The following is an 18,881-nucleotide window of genomic DNA, read 5'->3' on the forward strand; positions in this document are numbered from 1 at the left end:
GTGTGAGATTCCCCAACTTTGACGACCAGGGGGCCTGAAGTTTCAGGCCTCTTCTCCAGCAGGTGACGAACAGGAGGTGCTTGCCGCACCAAACCTCTGTCCGGCTTAGTTCCTCATCCCTTACGCTTCAGGATGAATAAACAAGCACCTCCTTTCCCACTGTTTCTCTCTCTCTCTCTCTCTCTCTCTCTCTCTCTTCCTCTCTTCCTCTCTCTCTCTCTCTCTCTCTCTCTCTCTCTCTCTCTCTTCCTCTCTCTCTCTCTCTCTCTCTCTCTCTCTCTCTCTCTCTCTCTCTCTCTCTCTCTCGGTGGTACAGATTTGCCAGAATGGTATCTTACTCTGTTCTGGATGGAGATTGATGGGAGCTGACAAGACAATGGCATTGTCACTGCTGTTGTTCAGGGTCCTGGGGGTGCTTTACCCATGTCTACCACTCTGACAGGCTGCAAAAAAAGTAGGAGAGTGTGTAAGTGTGTGTGTGGGGGGGGATTTGTAGAGTAGTGGTGCCAGTGGGAGCAAAGAGGAGATTGACCAAAACAAAACAGGGAGGACGCTGGGACGGAGAGGGAATTTAGGGGAACCAGGTCTAGAGAGAGCGAGTCACTTCATGTGATCGTTACCTTCCGTTTTGGGTGTTACATTATCAATAATGAAGAAAACCTGCAATTAAAATAGCAAAATAAGATTGCTTGTTCCTGTTCGTCCCCCCAGCCATCAACACGACATTGATTCGTACAAAAAGCTCTCGCTCCCTGGCCTTACTCCCAGTCCTATAGACTCTTTTCTTGCCCTCCTGCTCTCCAAACATTCATGCTCAGACTGTGACCTCTGTCTTGCTGTTGGTGGGCAGCCCCTTGTTTTTGGGGTGCATGTGGGGCGACTGTCCATAGCCCAGAGGCTGGGAGAAGAGTTCCGGGAGCGTCTCAATGCTGAACTTCCGCTTGTTGGAGTAGGCCTGCCGGCGGCTGTTGGGCTGTTGATGTAACTGCTGTTGATGTTGTTGATGTTGCGGATGCTGCTGATGCTGCGGATGCTGCTTCAGTGCCTGCCCGATGTGGGAGGCCGTTGGATGCTGGACATGGCCCTTACTGGGGTCCCAGACTTTGAAGGCCGAGCTGGAGGTAAGCGGATGGGTGTTAGTCTTGGAGATCTTGGGCTTGGGGAGTTGGGCGGCGGTGATGGTTATGGCCAGTGGGGCGTGGATGTCTGGAGGGGGCAGGAAGGGCTTGTCCTTGTGAAAGGCGATGGGCTGGAAGGTGGGGGGTGAGGAGTGATGGCGGGAGTAGTCCACCATGGGGTAGCCCTTGTAGTAGTCTCTTGCTGCCGTATCTGCTGCGAGAAAGGGGAGGAGACAAAGGTGGGGGAGAGAGAGAGAAGAATGCGGTTAGTGGTATAGAGGTCAAAATACCTTACAAATACCTTTAATCTTTTCCTTTGACATGGTATCCACTCAACTTGTAGGTCCACAATGAGTTATATGGGTCAGAATATCTACCTGGTACCCCCAGAGACCTCAACAATGTCCTCCTTTGTTCAGATACAGTAAGAGCTCTGTTATCCAGTGGCCAAACCCCTAAACCAAGTTAAAACAAACAAAACAACAATGAAAATCTGTAAGGATCTGCTGCACAAGCATCTCCTCCCTACTTTATCATGCTGTAAAGACAAGTGTGATTCCAGGTAATTACATTGTACACATTGTAATAGCAGTGTAATAGACCCCATCATAATGTGGCTGTAAAATATGCTGGAATTGAAGAGCACAGATTAATAAAATTCACTGAGTTACCCCACTCATATCACTTCAATAGCTTTGAACCTCACCCAACCTCTCTGTTTTAATTAAATGTACACATTTAGGCAAGTTATACAAGACACTGTGTCCCTTTCTGGAGTCACTTGTATGCTATTCTGCTGCCAAGGGAAGAATTAAGGTGAGACACCTCTCCCCCTGTGTTAATCCCTGTGCCGTTGGCTGTGTATTATATACCATGAAAGGAACCAGTAGCTTTAACACCATCATCCCTAAACCAGCCAACCTGTCAGGTAAACCTACAATGACATGGAGGTAGAGCTGCACAGAGTGTACAGCATCTTACACCCACAGGGGCTTGCATCTGTGTGTGTGTGTGTGTGTGTGTGTGTGTGTGTGTCTGTGTGTGTGCTTGAGAGGGGGGTTAAAAAGCCTGAAGCCCCGTACCGCTAACGTTGAATGAAAACAAATAAGAAAAAAAAGCAACAGCAACTGGCGGATATACTGGAGTTTTGAGGGGAGTAAAAATAGAGTGGGTTTAGAGTGTCGTGTCGTATTAGTGAGGGAGCCCTGAGTGCTGCTTCATGAGGTCACAGCCGCAAACCCCTCAGCCCTCAGACACTAACAACCTTGTTCGCCCCACTGTTGTGTCATTTAGGTTTTTCTTCCCCTATTCTGTTTGAAAAAAGTATCCTGGTTGTTGTTGTTTCTTTCCCCCCTCAGCCTCTGAGTGTGTGTGTGTGTGTGTGTGTGTGTGTGTGTGTGTGTGTGTGTGTGTGTGTGTGTGTGTGTGTGTGTGTGTGTGTGTGTGTGTGTGTGTGTGTGTGTGTGTGTGTGTGTGTGTGTGTGTATGTGTGTGTGTTTGTCTACGTGTGTGTGTGTGTGTACGTACGTGTGTGTGTACGTGTGTGTGTACGTACGTGTGTGTGTGTGTACATGCGTGCCTGCACACACCATCATAGATGCAGTACATGTACGAATGTAGATATTGGCAGAGGGTATGCCCAGGAAGTTCTAGCGTATGTAAAAAATAAAATAAAAATATGCATAGATTCTAGAAGTGTCTGGAGCTCAATTGGTGGGATGCAACAACATTCTTCCACGAGAAATTCCATCAGTTGGTGTTTTGTTGAAGGCGGTGGAAAATGTTGACTCAGGCGCTGCTCCATAATCTCCCCTAAGTGTGCAATTGGGTTGAAATCTGGTGACTGAGACACACACACACATACTTGCGTCCGAAATAGTAGGTCGTTTGAGTATTTGAAAAAAATCTGTTTTATAGTATCTCAAAGTGCATCAAAAGCAAAAAACAAACAGGCAATACATCATGATGAGTAGCTGGCTAGATCGACCAATGGAGGCCAAGTCTTTGAGTGCATACCTCCTCCAAAGATGGAGAGTGAGGGCTACAGGCTATCCTTTCCGGTTCATATGTAAAGCCGTAACTGATGGTGCATTGAAGACAACAGGGAACACCCCCCAAAGAAATGCTCCGACTGAGAAAAATAGTTTTGAATGGTCAGCCAACTCGGAACTACAAGTCAGAAACTCGGGCGTTATCCTAGAGCTCTGACTTCTCCAACCTGAAGATCACAAAGTTATGATTTTTCCCACTGTGAGCTCATTTTGTTTCCGAATCCCCAGTTGTCTTGAACGTACCAAAAGTAATATGTTTCGGCCATGGCATACTTCATTTTTTACAATACAGTATGTACTAAATAGCATGTAGTGCAATTAGTACACAGTATGCAGTTTAAGTAAATAGTAGGCAAGCCAGATTTCGGCCTATGTGCATATTTTTTTTATTTTATTTTTTTTTTACCTTTATTTAACTAGGCAAGTCAGTTAAGAACAAATTCTTATTTTCAATGACAGCCTAGGAACAGTGGGTTAACTGTCTGTTCAGGGGCAGAACGACAGATTTGTACCTTGTCAGCTCGGGGGAGAGGAACTACAGATGTATAAAGCTGCTTAAATGGACAAATCACTGAAATTATTTTACGCAAGGCCTTAAGCGACTATTATGCTGATAATGACAGTGCTCTTAAAAGGCCTGCTTTCATGTTGTGGCATGTGCCATGTTTGGCAAGTCATGGGAGGATTAAATGGCTATGTTGCCAACGCAACTGTATACAGGCATGTGTTTATACATTCTAAATATTCTAAAGGATAAGCAGCTTGATCCCAGCAGACCATGTGACAGGGTAAACCCTGTCACATGGCTTCTCTAAAGAATAGCAGTCGAGCAGGTGCCAAGTCATTCATGCTGAAGACTTCCATTGATCCCCATAACACAGCCATTTTGAGGCCAAGTAGGGGTGTGCTGTAATTAGCCAAATGAAAAAAAACAACCGACATTGCACCAGACTAGACCGACATATTATCTCTTTATCTTTACTAGTGATGCTCGAAACCCATGCTATCCAACTACTACCATGCTTGCTAAGAAAAATGTGCACGAAAGTGACCTCGGGGTTGCAGCAGCATGCGTTTTGTCACGGGGAAACACTGACGTTCTCGGCCGACGGCACAGGAAGTGCACGGTGAGAGAGCATATGCGCTGAAGGCGGGGGACCGGCAACGAGGCCTTGCTGCCCTCTCCGTCCATTTCTCGCCTTCTCCATCACTTTTTCGCACTACCCCTTTGTGCCCTAGCAGAAACTCTCAGGTCGTTAGTGTTTAATTAAGATACAGGGCTACAACTACATCCTGGTCCAAGGACCTGCTGGTACACCTGGCAGAAGTTGGCTGATGCCTGAGCCAAAGCCCCTGAACTACACTCTGTCCTCTCAATGACTTTGCCAACACAGTGAGTGGTGACGTGCAGTGTTGTTTATTGGCTTGCTGGGGGTTACAATCACGTGTGAAGAGATGAGAGAGCTAAGCCTATATCCCAAATGAGTTGCTGTGTGTGAGTGTGCCCTTATGAGTGTGTCTGTGTGTGTCCTTATGAGTGTGTCTATGTGTGCCCTTATGAGTATGTCTGTGTGTGTCCTTATGAGTGTGTCTGTGTGTGTCCTTATGAGTGTGTCTATGTGTGCCCTTATGAGTGTGTCTGTGTGTGTCCTTATGAGTGTGTCTGTGTGTGTCCTTATGAGTGTGTCTATGTGTGTCCTTATGAGTGTGTCTGTGTGTGTCCTTATGAGTGTGTCTGTGTGTGTCCTTATGAGTGGGTCTATGTGTGCCCTTATGAGTGTGTCTATGTGTGCCCTTATGAGTGTGTCTATGTGTGCCCTTATGAGTATGTCTGTGTGCCCTTATGAGTGTGTCTGTGTGTGCCCATATGAGTGTGTATGTGTGTCCGCTTGTGAGTGAGTGTGTCTGTGTGAGCGCTTGTGTGTCTTTGTGTGCCCTTGTGAGTTTGTATGTGTGTCCGCTTGTGAGTGAGTGTGTCTGTGTGAGCGCTTGTGTGTCTTTGTGTGCCCTTGTGAGTTTGTCTGTGTGAGCGCTTGTGTGTCTGTGTGTGCGCTTGTGAGTGTGTCTGTGTGTGCGCTTGTGAGTGTGTCTGTGCGAGCGCTTGTGAGTGTGTCTGTGTGAGCGTTTGTGAGTGTGTCTGTGTGAGTGCTTGTGAGTGTGTCTGTGTGAGTGCTTGTGAGTGTGTCTGTGTGTGCACTTGTGAGTGTGTCTGCGAGCGCTTGTGAGTGTGTCTGTGTGAGCGTTTGTGAGTGTGTCTGTGTGAGCGCTTGTGAGTGTGTCTGTGTGTGCGCTTGTGAGTGTGTCTGTGTGAGCGTTTGTGAGTGTGTCTGTGTGTGCGCTTGTGAGTGTGTCTGTGCGAGCGCTTGTGAGTGTGTATGTGTGAGCGTTTGTATGTGTCTGTGTGAGCTTTTGTGAGTGTGTCTGTGTGTGCGCTTGTGAGTGTGTCTGTGTGAGCATTTGTGAGTGTGTCTGTGTGTGCGCTTGTGAGTGTGTCTGTGCGAGCGCTTGTGAGTGTGTCTGTGTGAGCGTTTGTGAGTGTGTCTGTGTGAGCGCTTGTGAGCGTGTCTGTGTGAGCGTTTGTATGTGTCTGTGTGAGCGCTTGTGAGTGTGTCTGTGTGAGCGTTTGTATGTGTCTGTGTGAGCGTTTGTATGTGTCTGTGTGAGCGTTTGTATGTGTCTGTGTGAGTGTTTGTATGTGTCTGTGTGAGCGTTTGTATGTGTCTGTGTGAGCGTTTGTATGTGTCTGTGTGTGCGCTTGTGAGTGTGTCTGTGCGAGCGCTTGTGAGTGTGTCTGTGCGAGCGCTTGTGAGTGTGTCTGTGTGAGCGTTTGTGAGTGTGTCTGTGTGAGCGCTTGTGAGTGTGTCTGTGTGAGCGTTTGTATGTGTCTGTGTGAGCGCTTGTGAGTGTGTCTGTGTGAGCGTTTGTATGTGTCTGTGTGAGCGTTTGTGAGTGTGTCTGTGCGAGCGCTTGTGAGTGTGTCTGTGTGAGCGTTTGTATGTGTCTGTGTGAGCGTTTGTATGTGTGTCTGTGTGAGCATTTGTGAGTGTGTCTGTGTGTGCGCTTGTGAGTGTGTCTGTGCGAGCGCTTGTGAGTGTGTCTGTGTGAGCGTTTGTATGTGTCTGTGTGAGCGCTTGTGAGTGTGTCTGTGTGAGCGTTTGTATGTGTCTGTGTGAGCGTTTGTATGTGTCTGTGTGAGCGTTTGTATGTGTCTGTGTGAGTGTTTGTATGTGTCTGTGTGAGCGTTTGTATGTGTCTGTGTGAGCGTTTGTATGTGTCTGTGTGTGCGCTTGTGAGTGTGTCTGTGCGAGCGCTTGTGAGTGTGTCTGTGCGAGCGCTTGTGAGTGTGTCTGTGTGAGCGTTTGTGAGTGTGTCTGTGTGAGCGCTTGTGAGTGTGTCTGTGTGAGCGTTTGTATGTGTCTGTGTGAGCGCTTGTGAGTGTGTCTGTGTGAGCGTTTGTATGTGTCTGTGTGAGCGTTTGTGAGTGTGTCTGTGCGAGCGCTTGTGAGTGTGTCTGTGTGAGCGTTTGTATGTGTCTGTGTGAGCGTTTGTATGTGTCTGTGTGAGCCCTTGTGAGTGTGTCTGTGTGAGCGTTTGTATGTGTCTGTGTGAGCGTTTGTATGTGTCTGTGTGAGCGTTTGTATGTGTCTGTGTGAGCGTTTGTATGTGTCTGTACCTCAATGTCTTTCCATGTTTCATTAACATTGTTTAGATTCTCGTGCATCAACCTGCTTTTCTGCTTTTGTGGCCATCTGCAAGCATTTGTGTGTGTGTGTGTGTGTGTGTGTGTGTGTGTGTGTGTGTGTGTGTGTGTGTGTGTGTGTGTGTGTGTGTGCGCGTGTGCGCGTGCGTAGGCATGTGTGTGTCCACAGGACCATACGCCTGTCTGCTCCATTCATGAGGAAATAACAAGTAAAATACCCTAGAGGTGTAGATAGACTCCCGTCTCTTAAAATCAATGGATTCAAATGAGATGCAGAGATGTAAATACAAAAGCAACTGCCCGTGGTAATGCACCAGCCGTGAGGTGGGCCCTTCTCAAGGGCCCGATGAGCCGGCATACCAACCTGCTGTGCCACAGGACCCGTGCCCCGGCTGGCACCACGGATGGCAGCCACGCCATTGTCTGTACAACCTACAACTATGTGCGTGTGTGAGTGTGTGTAGAGTGTGTGTGTGGTAGGTATAGTGTCTGTGTGGTGTGTAGAGTAGCTCTAAAAAATGAATGCTGTTTAAAAGTGACTACATTAAAGAGCGGATCAAGTCATCCACATACGTATTCGGTTTAGGGTCCTCCTAGTGACAAGGGTTGAGGATTATAAAATGTGCTTTCATCAAACAGAAAGGAATACGACCACGTATGGAGAAAAAGAGTGTTGCATCACATTCGGATTAAAATGTTAATTTAAGTATTTTACTGCAAATGTCAATGACAACGTCATATGAATCTATTGTCTTTTCTATTGACGGTCCTTTGGTGCAATCACACTTATTTACATTTACATTTACATTTAAGTCATTTAGCAGACGCTCTTATCCAGAGCGACTTACAAATTGGTCCAGACACATACTCTCAGTCACTCAACAGGGAGTCATGTCACTCACTATCCTGACTGCCTGTGCTTGAGCTACAGGCAGGGTTACTGCACCATGTGTCTGTGTTCCACATGTGTCTGTGTTCCACATGTGTCTGTGTTCCATATGTGTCTTGGGGGATATGTAGTAGCATCAGTATGTGGGTTAATGAGTTAGTCATGATAGAGTAGGGCAGTGGATGATGTGTGGGAGTAACATCATTGTTGTTCATATACAATATACACCCTCTACTTCAGGGCTGCCCAACCCTCTTCCTGGGTCTACTGTCCTAGGTCTACTGATCTATTGTCCTACTAATCTCCAGGAAGACGGTTGGGCTGAAGACCCACAGGACGGTAGATCTCCAGGAAGAGGGTTGGACTGAAGACCCACAGGACGGTAAATCTCCAGGAAGACGGTTGGGTTGAAGACCCACAGGACGGTAGATCTCCAGGAAGAGGGTTGGACTGAAGACCCACAGGATGGTAGATCTCCAGGAAGAGGGTTGGACTGAAGACCCACAGGACGGTAGATCTCCAGGAAGAGGGTTGGACTGAAGACCCACAGGACGGTAGATCTCCAGGAAGAGGGTTGGACTGAAGATCCACAGGACGGTAGATCTCCAGGAAGAGGGTTGGACTGAAGACCCACAGGACGGTAGATCTCCAGGAAGAGGGTTGGACTGAAGACCCACAGGACGGTAGATCTCCAGGAAGAGGGTTGGACTGAAGACCCACTGTGTGAGTGCTTGTGAGTGTGTCTGTGTGTGCACTTGGGAGTGTGTCTGCGAGCGCTTGTGAGTGTGTCTGTGTGAGTGTTTGTGAGTGTGTCTGTGTGAGTGCTTGTGAGTGTGTCTGTGTGTGCACTTGTGAGTGTGTCTGCGAGCGCTTGTGAGTGTGTCTGTGTGAGCGTTTGTGAGTGTGTCTGTGTGAGCGTTTGTGAGTGTGTCTGTGTGAGCGCTTGTGAGTGTGTATGTGTGAGTGTTTGTTAGTGTGTCTGTGTGAGCGCTTGTGAGTGTGTCTGTGTGAGCGTTTGTATGTGTCTGTGTGAGCGTTTGTGAGTGTGTCTGTGTGTGCGCTTGTGAGTGTGTCTGTGTGAGCGTTTGTGAGTGTGTCTGTGTGTGCGCTTGTGAGTGTGTCTGTGTGAGCGTTTGTGAGTGTGTCTGTGTGTGCGCTTGTGAGTGTGTCTGTGCGAGCGCTTGTGAGTGTGTATGTGTGAGCGTTTGTTAGTGTGTCTGTGTGAGCGCTTGTGAGTGTGTCTGTGTGAGCATTTTTATGTGTCTGTGTGAGCGTTTGTGAGTGTGTCTGTGTGTGCGCTTGTGAGTGTGTCTGTGTGAGCGTTTGTGAGTGTGTCTGTGTGTGCGCTTGTGAGTGTGTCTGTGCGAGCGCTTGTGAGTGTGTCTGTGTGAGCGTTTGTGAGTGTGTCTGTGTGAGCGCTTGTGAGTGTGTCTGTGTGAGCATTTGTATGTGTCTGTGTGAGCGCTTGTGAGTGTGTCTGTGTGAGCGTTTGTATGTGTCTGTGTGAGCGTTTGTGAGTGTGTCTGTGCGAGCGCTTGTGAGTGTGTCTGTGTGAGCGTTTGTATGTGTCTGTGTGAGCGTTGGTATGTGTCTGTGTGAGCGCTTGTGAGTGTGTCTGTGTGAGCGTTTGTATGTGTCTGTGTGAGCGTTTGTGAGTGTGTCTGTGCGAGCGCTTGTGAGTGTGTCTGTGTGAGCGTTTGTATGTGTCTGTGTGAGCGCTTGTGAGTGTGTCTGTGTGAGCGTTTGTATGTGTCTGTGTGAGCGTTTGTATGTGTCTGTGTGAGCGTTTGTGTTACGGATACAGTTATCCTGTGTGTGTGTGTGTATCCTGTGTGTGTTTCTTTTCTCTCCTTCTCCCCTCACAGGTGAAAATCATCACTCCCCAATCAGTCAACAATCAATCATCAATCAGAAGACACACCTCCTCCTATTTCCTACCCTATCACAGTTCCTTCCCCATGGTTTAAAAACCCCATTATTTGTTTGTTCTAAAGTAATCTCTAGCTCAATCTCTCTGTAAATGCCATGTCTGTAGGTCTCTGTGTTTCACTCTCGCTTTGTGTCTTAACCTCTCTTTTGTTTAAGCACCTCATAGCACTTTGTCATCACCTGTGAGTATTGTTTTTGGTTATGGTGTTTGTTTGTTGCTGGTGGGAAAAGGGGGAAACCAAGACAAGTCGCCCATGGGCATACACTACCTGTAGGTGAACTTTGTTAAATACACTAGTTAGAACTGGGCGGACCACCCACTGTATTTTTGGTTAGTTAGTTAGCTGTTGTTAAAGTAGGCTAGTCTAGCTTAGGGGTGTTTTTGAATACTTATTGTTTCTTTCCTTGGGTCCAGCTCAGCCCCTTTTCCTGCTCCCCCCATTACCGTGTGTTTATAAATAAACCTGGAGTTTGACGGTAGATTTCTGTTGTCGTGGTTATTTGGTGCACACTTTTACTTTGTCACAATAATAATTTGCATGAGTTATGTTACGGGTCTCATTACCATCCCCCTAGACTGTCGGGCCAAAAGGGATTCGTAACATAAGTGGGGGCTCATCCGGGATCTGTCATAACTGACACCCATGCCGCTCATGTAGATTGTTGTAATGGTATAGTTCAGTGTTGAGCGTCATAGCTGAAGTAGCATTAGTGTTTGCTATTTTCTTTGGCACTTGTGAAGTAGTGTAAAATGACTACTTTTGATTTGAGATCCTTTTTGGATAACCCTTCGTGGGAGGTTTTTGACAAATGTCGTAGAGTTGATTTAATGACCTTGGCTGACCATTATTCAGTATCGATTCCGCAGAGTTTAGTTAAGGCGGAGGTTAAACGGCTAGTATTAAATGTATTGTTGGAAGAGCAGGTGCTTGTTTTACCGCTGCCTGAGCCTACTACCCCTGTAGGGGATGTTGCTGCTCCTGTAAGCCCATTGGTGTCTGATAATGAGGGCGAGGCTAAAGCTCCAGCCACATTGCCCCGTTTTGATCCACTCTCCCCACTGTCAAACGATGATGCCAGGAGGGATGTCCGTTTAGCACAGTTCCAACTGGAGGTGGAAGAGCGAGCCCAAATTAGGCAAGAGACTCTCCAGTTGGAGATATGTAAAATAGAGGCAGAAAAAGAACGAGAACAACAGCATTTGGAGATGTGTAAAATTGAGGCAGACAGAGAACAAAGGCAGTTGGAGTTCAAAATGCGCCAGATGGAACTGGAGGCAGAGACAGCGAGGCTAGCCTCCGGTCCTACTGTGCCTGTTTGTGAGCCGTCCTCACCTACTGTGTCCTCAAACACGTTTGACATTAGTAGGCAGATTGCCTTAGTACCTTTGTTCAGAGAGTCAGAGGTTGACTCCTATTTTTGTGTATTTGAGCGTATAGCCGTAGCATTGAAATGGCCTGAAGAGGTATGGTGCCTATTACTTCAGTGTAAATTAACTGGTAAAGCCCAAGAGGTTTTGTCAGCGTTACCTCTGGAGGACAGTTTGAATTATGAAGTGGTCAAAGCTACTGTTCTTCGTGCCTATGAGCTTGTGCCTGAGGCATACCGACAGAGATTTAGGTCTCATAGAAAGTCTTCTAGTAAGACTTATGTGGAATTTGCTAGAGACAAGGGAAATCTGTTTGATAAATGGCATGCTGCTAGTAAGGTAACTGTTTTCAACTCTCTCCGGGAGTTAATCTTGTTGGAAGAGTTTAAAAATTGCTTACCCGAACGCATTGTAGTTTACCTAAACGAACAGAAAGTATCCTCCCTGGCAGAAGCGTCTGTGTTGGCAGACGAGTTTGTGTTGACGCACAAGAGTGTGTTTTCGGCTCAAACTGAGAGTAGAGCCACTGAGTTTCCTACCTTTAGCCCTAGTCGGCCAGCAGTAGTATATCAAGCACGCCAGAAGAATGAGCGTCCCTGTTTCTATTGTCATAAAGTAGGACATATGATTAATGATTGCTTCCTGCTTAAACGCAAACAAGGGATGCCTCTTCGTGCCAAGCCACCAACAGGTGTTGCTCTAATTAAATGCGGTTGTGAGGTCTGCAACAAAACAGGTGCCTCAGGGTAACTGTAGTTTGAAAGTCTCAGTCCCCGACCGCAGTTATGAACCATTCATTTTCGAGGGTTTGTGTCCCTAACGAATGACGAAGCGTCTCAGCGACCGGTTAAAATCCTTAGAGATACTGGTGCGGCGCAGTCGTTTATATTGTCTGATGTGTTGCCCTTATCTGACGATACATATTGTGGTTCCAGTGTGTTAGTGCAGGGTATTGAAATGGGTTTTGTCCCAGTGCCATTGCACTTTGTGAAAGTACACTCTGAGTTAATCAGTGGAATATTCAGAGTGGGGGTACGCCCTATGTTGCCAGTGAAAGGTGTGACCTTTATAATGGGTAACGATATTGCCGGAGGAAAGGTAGTACCCGTATTGGAAGTATTGGATAAAAGTGACCACTCTCTCTCGAATGAGCTGGCACAGAGTTATCCACATGTGTTCCCCGCTTGTGCTGTCACTCGTGCTCAGGCACGACAAGAGGGTGACGTGATAGATTTGTCGAACACTGTTCTGTTCAAAGAGCTTGATCAAGAAGATGGATTGTGTGATACCTCTGAGAAGCTGATCACCTCTGACAAACAGCCCAGGAAAGAATCAAAGAACGTTGAACTTATTGCTGATGCAATACAGTTACCAGTCACTCGTGAGCAGCTGATTGCTAACCAAAAGGTTGACAACAAGCTTGCTAAATGTTTTTCTAGTGTTGTCTCATTGGAAGATGTGAAGAAGAAGAACGTGGCTTACTTCATTGATGGTAATCTCCTCATGCGTAAATGGAAATCCCATGTTGACGCGGATGGAGATTGGAATGCTGTTTACCAAATAGTAATTCCTACAGCCTTTCGACAAAATGTGTTATCCCTTGCTCATGATCACCAGTGGTCTGGTCATTTAGGAATCACAAAAACTTATGATCGGATCCTTCGACATTTCTTTTGGCCGGGTTTAAAACAAGATGTGGCTCAGTTCTGTCGGACATGCCACACATGTCAGATAACAGGAAAACCAAATCAGGTTATTCCTCCCGCTCCTCTTTGTCCCATACCTGTCATAGGTGAACCATTCGAGCATGTGGTGGTTGATTGTGTCGGACCGTTACCGAAGACAAAATCGGGTAACCAGTTTTTGTTAACGATAATGTGTATGGCTACAAGATACCCCGAGGCCATTCCTCTGAGAAGGATTACAGCCCCGGTAGTGAGTAAAGCCTTAATAAAATTCTTCACGACATTCGGGTTACCTAGGGTGGTACAAAGCGATCAAGGAACCAATTTCCTATCCAAGCTCTTCAGGCAGGTGTTAAAATCCTTGTCAATTACGCACCGTGTGTCAAGCGCCTATCACCCAGAGTCTCAGGGTGCACTTGAAAGATGGCATCAAACACTGAAGTCTATGCTACGTAAATATTGTTTGGAATCTGAGAAAGATTGGGATGAGGGAGTTCCTCTAGTTTTGTTTGCTGCTCGTGAAACTGTGCAGGAGTCCCTAGGTTTCAGCCCGGCTGAACTGGTGTTTGGTCACACAGTGAGAGGACCAATGAAAGTCCTTAAAGAACAGTTCTTGTCCCAAGAGTTGTGTACCAGAGATGAGAATGTGTTGGACTACGTTAGTCGCTTTCGTGAGCGCCTACACCAAGCTTGTGCTCTCGCAAAGGAAGCTCTGTCTTCCTCACAGAGGAGCATGAGAAGACACTATGATAAAGAGGCTGTTTCTCGTCCACTACAGCCAGGTGACCAAGTACTGGTGTTATTACCTGTTCCAGGATCTTCACTGTCAGCTCGTTTCTCTGGTCCTTATTTAACCAGTTGCTCCTACCCTCTACTTTTTTGAACATTTTGTTAAAAATCGCGCAACATTTCAGCGCCCTGCTACTCATGCCAGGAATATAGTACGTTCATATGGTTAGAATGTGTGGATAGGAAACCCTCGGACGTTTTTAAAACTGGTTAAATCACGACTGTGGCTATAACATAACGTGCGTTACATCGGAAAGCGCAGGAAAACCTGATCACAGAAAATGGAAATAAATATCCTTGCGCCACTTCCAGCAATTGTTCACAGTGAGCCGAATTAGATAAGACCGAGCATTCAACTCCCACAGCATCCCCATGTTGTCTAGAGTCTTGTGAATTGAATCATCTTTGATTCTTGGTTGAACCGAAACAGGGGCACCACTTACCTCCAGTCTCCGCCCAGATCATTCTGGAAGAGCTCTCTCGTGAAATTTTTTCCAAGACGACAGCTAATGATTTTTACATCGCCTACGGATGATTTTTATCGCTTATTAACGTTTACTAATACCTAAAGTAGCATTACAAACGTATTTCGAAGTGTTTGTGAAAGTTTATCGTCTACTTTTTGAATTTTAAAAAATGACGTTACGTTGTGAAATCGCTGTTTTTTTCGTTTATCACACAGTCTACATATAACGATATCTTGGCTTTATATGGCCCGATTTAATCGAAATAAAGACCCAATAGTGTTTATGGGACATCTAGGTGTGCCAACAAAGAAGATGGTGAAAGGTAATGACTGTTTTCTATTTTATTGTGCGGTTTGTGTAACGCCGAAATGCTAATTATTTTGTTTACGTCCCCTGCTGTGCTTTTGTGTTGTAGTGTATTGGTGCATGCTATCAGATAATAGCTTCTCATGCTGTCGCCGAAAAGCATTTTAAAAATCTGACTTGTTGCCTGGATTCACAACGAGTGTAGCTTTAATTCGATACCCTGCATGTGTATTTTAATGAACTTTTGAGTTTTAACTAATACTATTAGCATTTAGCGTAGTGCATTTGCATTTCCAGAGCTCTAGTTGGGACGCAAGCGTCCCAAGTAGAAGCAAGAGGCTAATTGAAAAGAAAATAAGTGAAACTGACTATGTGCTTCAAACTCCTGATAGACAACGCCAATCTCGTGTGTGTCACATTAACATGTTGAAAGCTTACCACACCCGACCCATCACACAGTTAGAGAGTTCAAAAACAGAGGAAGGTACTGCTGTCTCCTCTGCTACTACTGCTATGATAGTGGACTGTCATATTGATGATGTTGATGGCTTGTTAGATTGCCCAACTCAGAAATGCTGCTGTCTATCCAATCCGGTCTGGTTCATTTAACGGATGGACAGGCCAATGATATTGTGAGGCTACTACACAGTTTTCCATGTCTCTTTAATGACGTTCCTACTCGCACAAACGTGTTGGAACATGACATTAATGTTGGAAATGCTACACCTATCAAGCAACACCCATATCGTATCAACGCTTCCAAGAGGAAGATAATGAGGAATGAGGTGAAATATTTGTTGGAGAATGACCTGGCTAAGCCAAGTTCAAGCCCTTGGAGTTCTCCTTGCATTCTGGTTCCTAAACCTGATGGTACGTCCAGGTTATGTACGGATTATCGAAAGGTAAATTCTGTCACAATGCCAGATTCGTTCCCGTTACCCCGACTGGACGACTGTATCGACACTATTGGTGCTGCTAAGTATGTAACCAAGTTAGACCTCTTAAAAGGTTACTGGCAGGTTCCGTTAACTTCACGTGCTTCTGAGATTTCTGCCTTTGTGACCCCAGACAACTTCCTACAGTACTCAGTCATGGCTTTTGGGATGCGAAATGCACCAGCCACTTTCCAACGACTGGTTAACTCCGTATTAGCTGGTGTTCCTAATTGTAGTGCATACCTTGATGACCTAGTGATTTATTCGTCTGAGTGGTCAGATCATGTTGACTCGCTAAGGGTAGTATGTGAACGGTTGGCAGCTGCTTCTCTAACCCTGAACTTGGCAAAGTGTGAGTTTGGGAAGGCTACTGTTACCTATCTCGGTAAAGAGGTTGGCCATGGACAGGTGCGCCCTGTTGATGCCAAGGTCTTGGCTATAACTGTATTCCCTGCACCTACCACCAGACGAGAGCTACGCCGCTTTTTAGGGATGGTTGGCTACTACCGTAGCTTCTGTAAAAATTTCTCTGCGGTAGTTGCTCCATTGACCGATTTGCTTAGTCCGGCTAGATCATTTGTGTGGTCCCCTGATTGTAAGAGAGCTTTTGAATCAGCGAAAGCACTCTTATGTAGTACACCTGTACTTGCTGCTCCAGATTTTGAACAGCCGTTCAAAATTGAGGTAGATGCTAGTGCCAGAGGTGCTGGTGCTGTTCTACTGCAGCAGGACAAGAGTGGAGTGGATCATCCCGTTTGTTATTTTTCACGTAAATTTAATAAATGTCAAACAAACTATGCGACAATAGAACAAGAAGCTCTTGCTTTGTTGTTGGCTCTGCAATACTTTGAAGTATATATTGGTTCCAGTGCCCTACCCGTGATTGTATATACTGACCATAACCCCTTAGTTTTTCTCCACCGAATGTACAACCAGAACCAGCGCCTTATGCGTTGGGCGCTGATTGTACAAAATTATAATTTGGAGATCCGCCACAAAAAGGGTTCTGATAATGTGTTGGCAGATGCTTTGTCTCGTGTATGAAAATGATTTCTGTATGTTTTGCAAGGTTGTGAGTATTCATTGAAATACTGTAGTCGCAACCCCTAGGGTTGCTCTTTTAAGGGTGGGAGTGTTACGGATACAGTTATCCTGTGTGTGTGTGTGTATCCTGTGTGTGTTTCTTTTCTCTCCTTCTCCCCTCACAGGTGAAAATCATCACTCCCCAATCAGTCAACAATCAATCATCAATCAGAAGACACACCTCCTCCTATTTCCTACCCTATCACAGTTCCTTCCCCATGGTTTAAAAACCCCATCATTTGTTTGTTCTAAAGCAATCTCTAGCTCAATCTCTCTGTAAATGCCATGTCTGTAGGTCTCTGTGTTTCACTCTCGCTTTGTGTCTTAACCTCTCTTTTGTTTAAGCACCTCATAGCACTTTGTCATCACCTGTGAGTATTGTTTTTGGTTATGGTGTTTGTTTGTTGCTGGTGGGAAAAGGGGGAAACCAAGACAAGTCGCCCATGGGCATACACTACCCGTAGGTGAACTTTGTTAAATACACTAGTTAGAACTGGGCGGACCACCCACTGTATTTTTGGTTAGTTAGCTGTTGTTAAAGTAGGCTAGTCTAGCTTAGGGGTGTTTTTGAATACTTATTGTTTCTTTCCTTGGGTCCAGCTCAGCCCCTTTTCCTGCTCCCCCCATTACCGTGTGTTTATAAATAAACCTGGAGTTTGACGGTAGATTTCTGTTGTCGTGGTTATTTCGTGCACACTTTTACTTTGTCACAATAATAATTTGCATGAGTTATGTTACGGGTCTCATTACCATCCCCCCTAGACTGTCGGGCCAAAAGGGATTCGTAACAGTTTGTATGTGTCTGTGTGAGCGTTTGTATGTGTCTGTGTGAGCGTTTGTATGTGTCTGTGTGAGCGTTTGTATGTGTCTGTGTGTGCGCTTGTGAGTGTGTCTGTGTGAGCGTTTGTGAGTGTGTCTGTGTGTGCGCTTGTGAGTGTGTCTGTGCGAGCGCTTGTGAGTGTGTCTGTGCGATCGTTTGTGAGTGTGTCTGTGTGAGCGTTTGTATGTGTCTGTGTGAGCGCTTGTGAGTGTGTCTGTGTGAGCGTTTGTATGTGTCTGTGTGAGCGCTTGTGAGTGTGTCTGTGTGAGCGTTTGTATGTGTCTGTGTGAGCGTTTGTATGTGTCTGTGTGAGCGTTTGTATGTGTCTGTGTGAGCGTTTGTATGTGTCTGTGTGAGCGTTTGTATGTGTCTGTACCTCAATGTCTTTCCATGTTTCATTAACATTGTTTAGATTCTCGTGCATCAACCTGCTTTTCTGCTTTTGTGGCCATCTGCAAGCATTTGTGTGTGTGTGTGGACGGTAGATCTCCAGGAAGAGGGTTTGGCTGCCCTGCTCTACTTGATTACTCACACATGCTTTTCTAATGTTTCACACAGTCACACATGTTTTTTAGAGCAAAGTATAGGCATTAAGCAATAAGGCCCAAGGGGGTGTGGTATATGTTCAACATACCACGACTAAGGGCTGTATCCAGGCACTCTGACTTGCTTCGTGCCTAAGAACAGCCCTTAGCCATGGTATATTGGCCATATACCACAAAACCCTGAAGTGCGTTACTGTTATTATAAACTGGTTACCAACGTAATTAGAAGAGTAAAAATAAATGTTGTCATACCTGTGGCCAATCAGCAAGTGTTTTGTTTATGTATGTGCATGCGTGTGTGTGTGTGTGTATTTGTGCATACGCATGTGTGTGTCCGCAGGACCATATGGCTGTTTGTTCCATTTATGAGAAAATAATAAGTGAAATACCCTAGAGGCTTATAGGGCACCAACTACACAGTTTATGATATACATTAACATACAGGAAGGGGCTATGGAACCCTGACCTGTTCACCGGACATGCTACCTGTCCCAGACCTGCTGTTTTCAACTCTCTAGAGACAGCAGGAGTGGTAGAGATACTGGTGCTGACTTGCTGCACCCTCGACAACTACTGTGATTATTATTATTTGACCCTGCTGGTCATCTATGAACATTTGAACATCTTGGCCATGTTCTGTTATAATCTCCACCGGCACAGCCAGCAAAGGACTGGCCACCCCTCACAGCCTGGTTCCTCTCTAGGTTTCTTCCTAGGTTCTGGCCTTTCTAGGGAGTTTTTCCTAGCCACCGTGCTTCTACACCTGCATTGCTTGCTGTTTGGGGTTTTAGGCTGGGTTTCTGTACAGCACTTTGACTTCAGATGATGTAAGAAGGGCTTTATAAATACATTTGATTGATTGAGTATCACAGGCATGGTGTCTCACGTAATAATGACAGCAGTTCTTCAAATGCACATATGTAGAAATATCCAAATATAAAATGCATAAAATATGTCTATATTATTTATGTTTGCATGAGTGGATAGGTTTTAGTTTATTTATGTCTATGTGAACTGGTCTGTTGATAGACAGTGTATGTGAAAGGATGTCTGTAGTGAGCGGTACATTACTTACCCACAGCCTTGAGGGAGGCGCACTTGTTAAAGCCCAGACCAAGGTTGTTGTGAGGGTGGGAGAGTGCCATCGCTGGACCCAGGGGTGAGAGGGCAGCGTTATTCAGGTGGTTGTGATCTG

The 18,881-nt window shown here is 45.9% G+C and overlaps 1 protein-coding gene across 1 annotated transcript in view; it reads right to left on the minus strand.

Moving 5' to 3' along the window:
• Nucleotides 1-486: 486 nt before the first annotated feature.
• The window catches only part of LOC115110406 (protein shisa-8-like), an 81,303-nt gene continuing 62,908 nt past the window's right edge, over nt 487-18,881 (minus strand). The window contains exons 3-5 of the mRNA XM_029636030.2: nt 18,762-18,878; nt 1,496-1,573; nt 487-1,332 (exon numbers count right to left, since the gene is read on the minus strand). Coding sequence (XP_029491890.1) covers nt 815-1,332; nt 1,496-1,573; nt 18,762-18,878 — 713 coding nt within the window. The 3' untranslated portion in view covers nt 487-814. The remainder of the gene's footprint in view (nt 1,333-1,495; nt 1,574-18,761; nt 18,879-18,881) is intronic.

Source organism: Oncorhynchus nerka, linkage group LG26 (genome assembly GCF_034236695.1).
Source record: "Oncorhynchus nerka isolate Pitt River linkage group LG26, Oner_Uvic_2.0, whole genome shotgun sequence".
NCBI lineage: Eukaryota > Metazoa > Chordata > Actinopteri > Salmoniformes > Salmonidae > Oncorhynchus > Oncorhynchus nerka.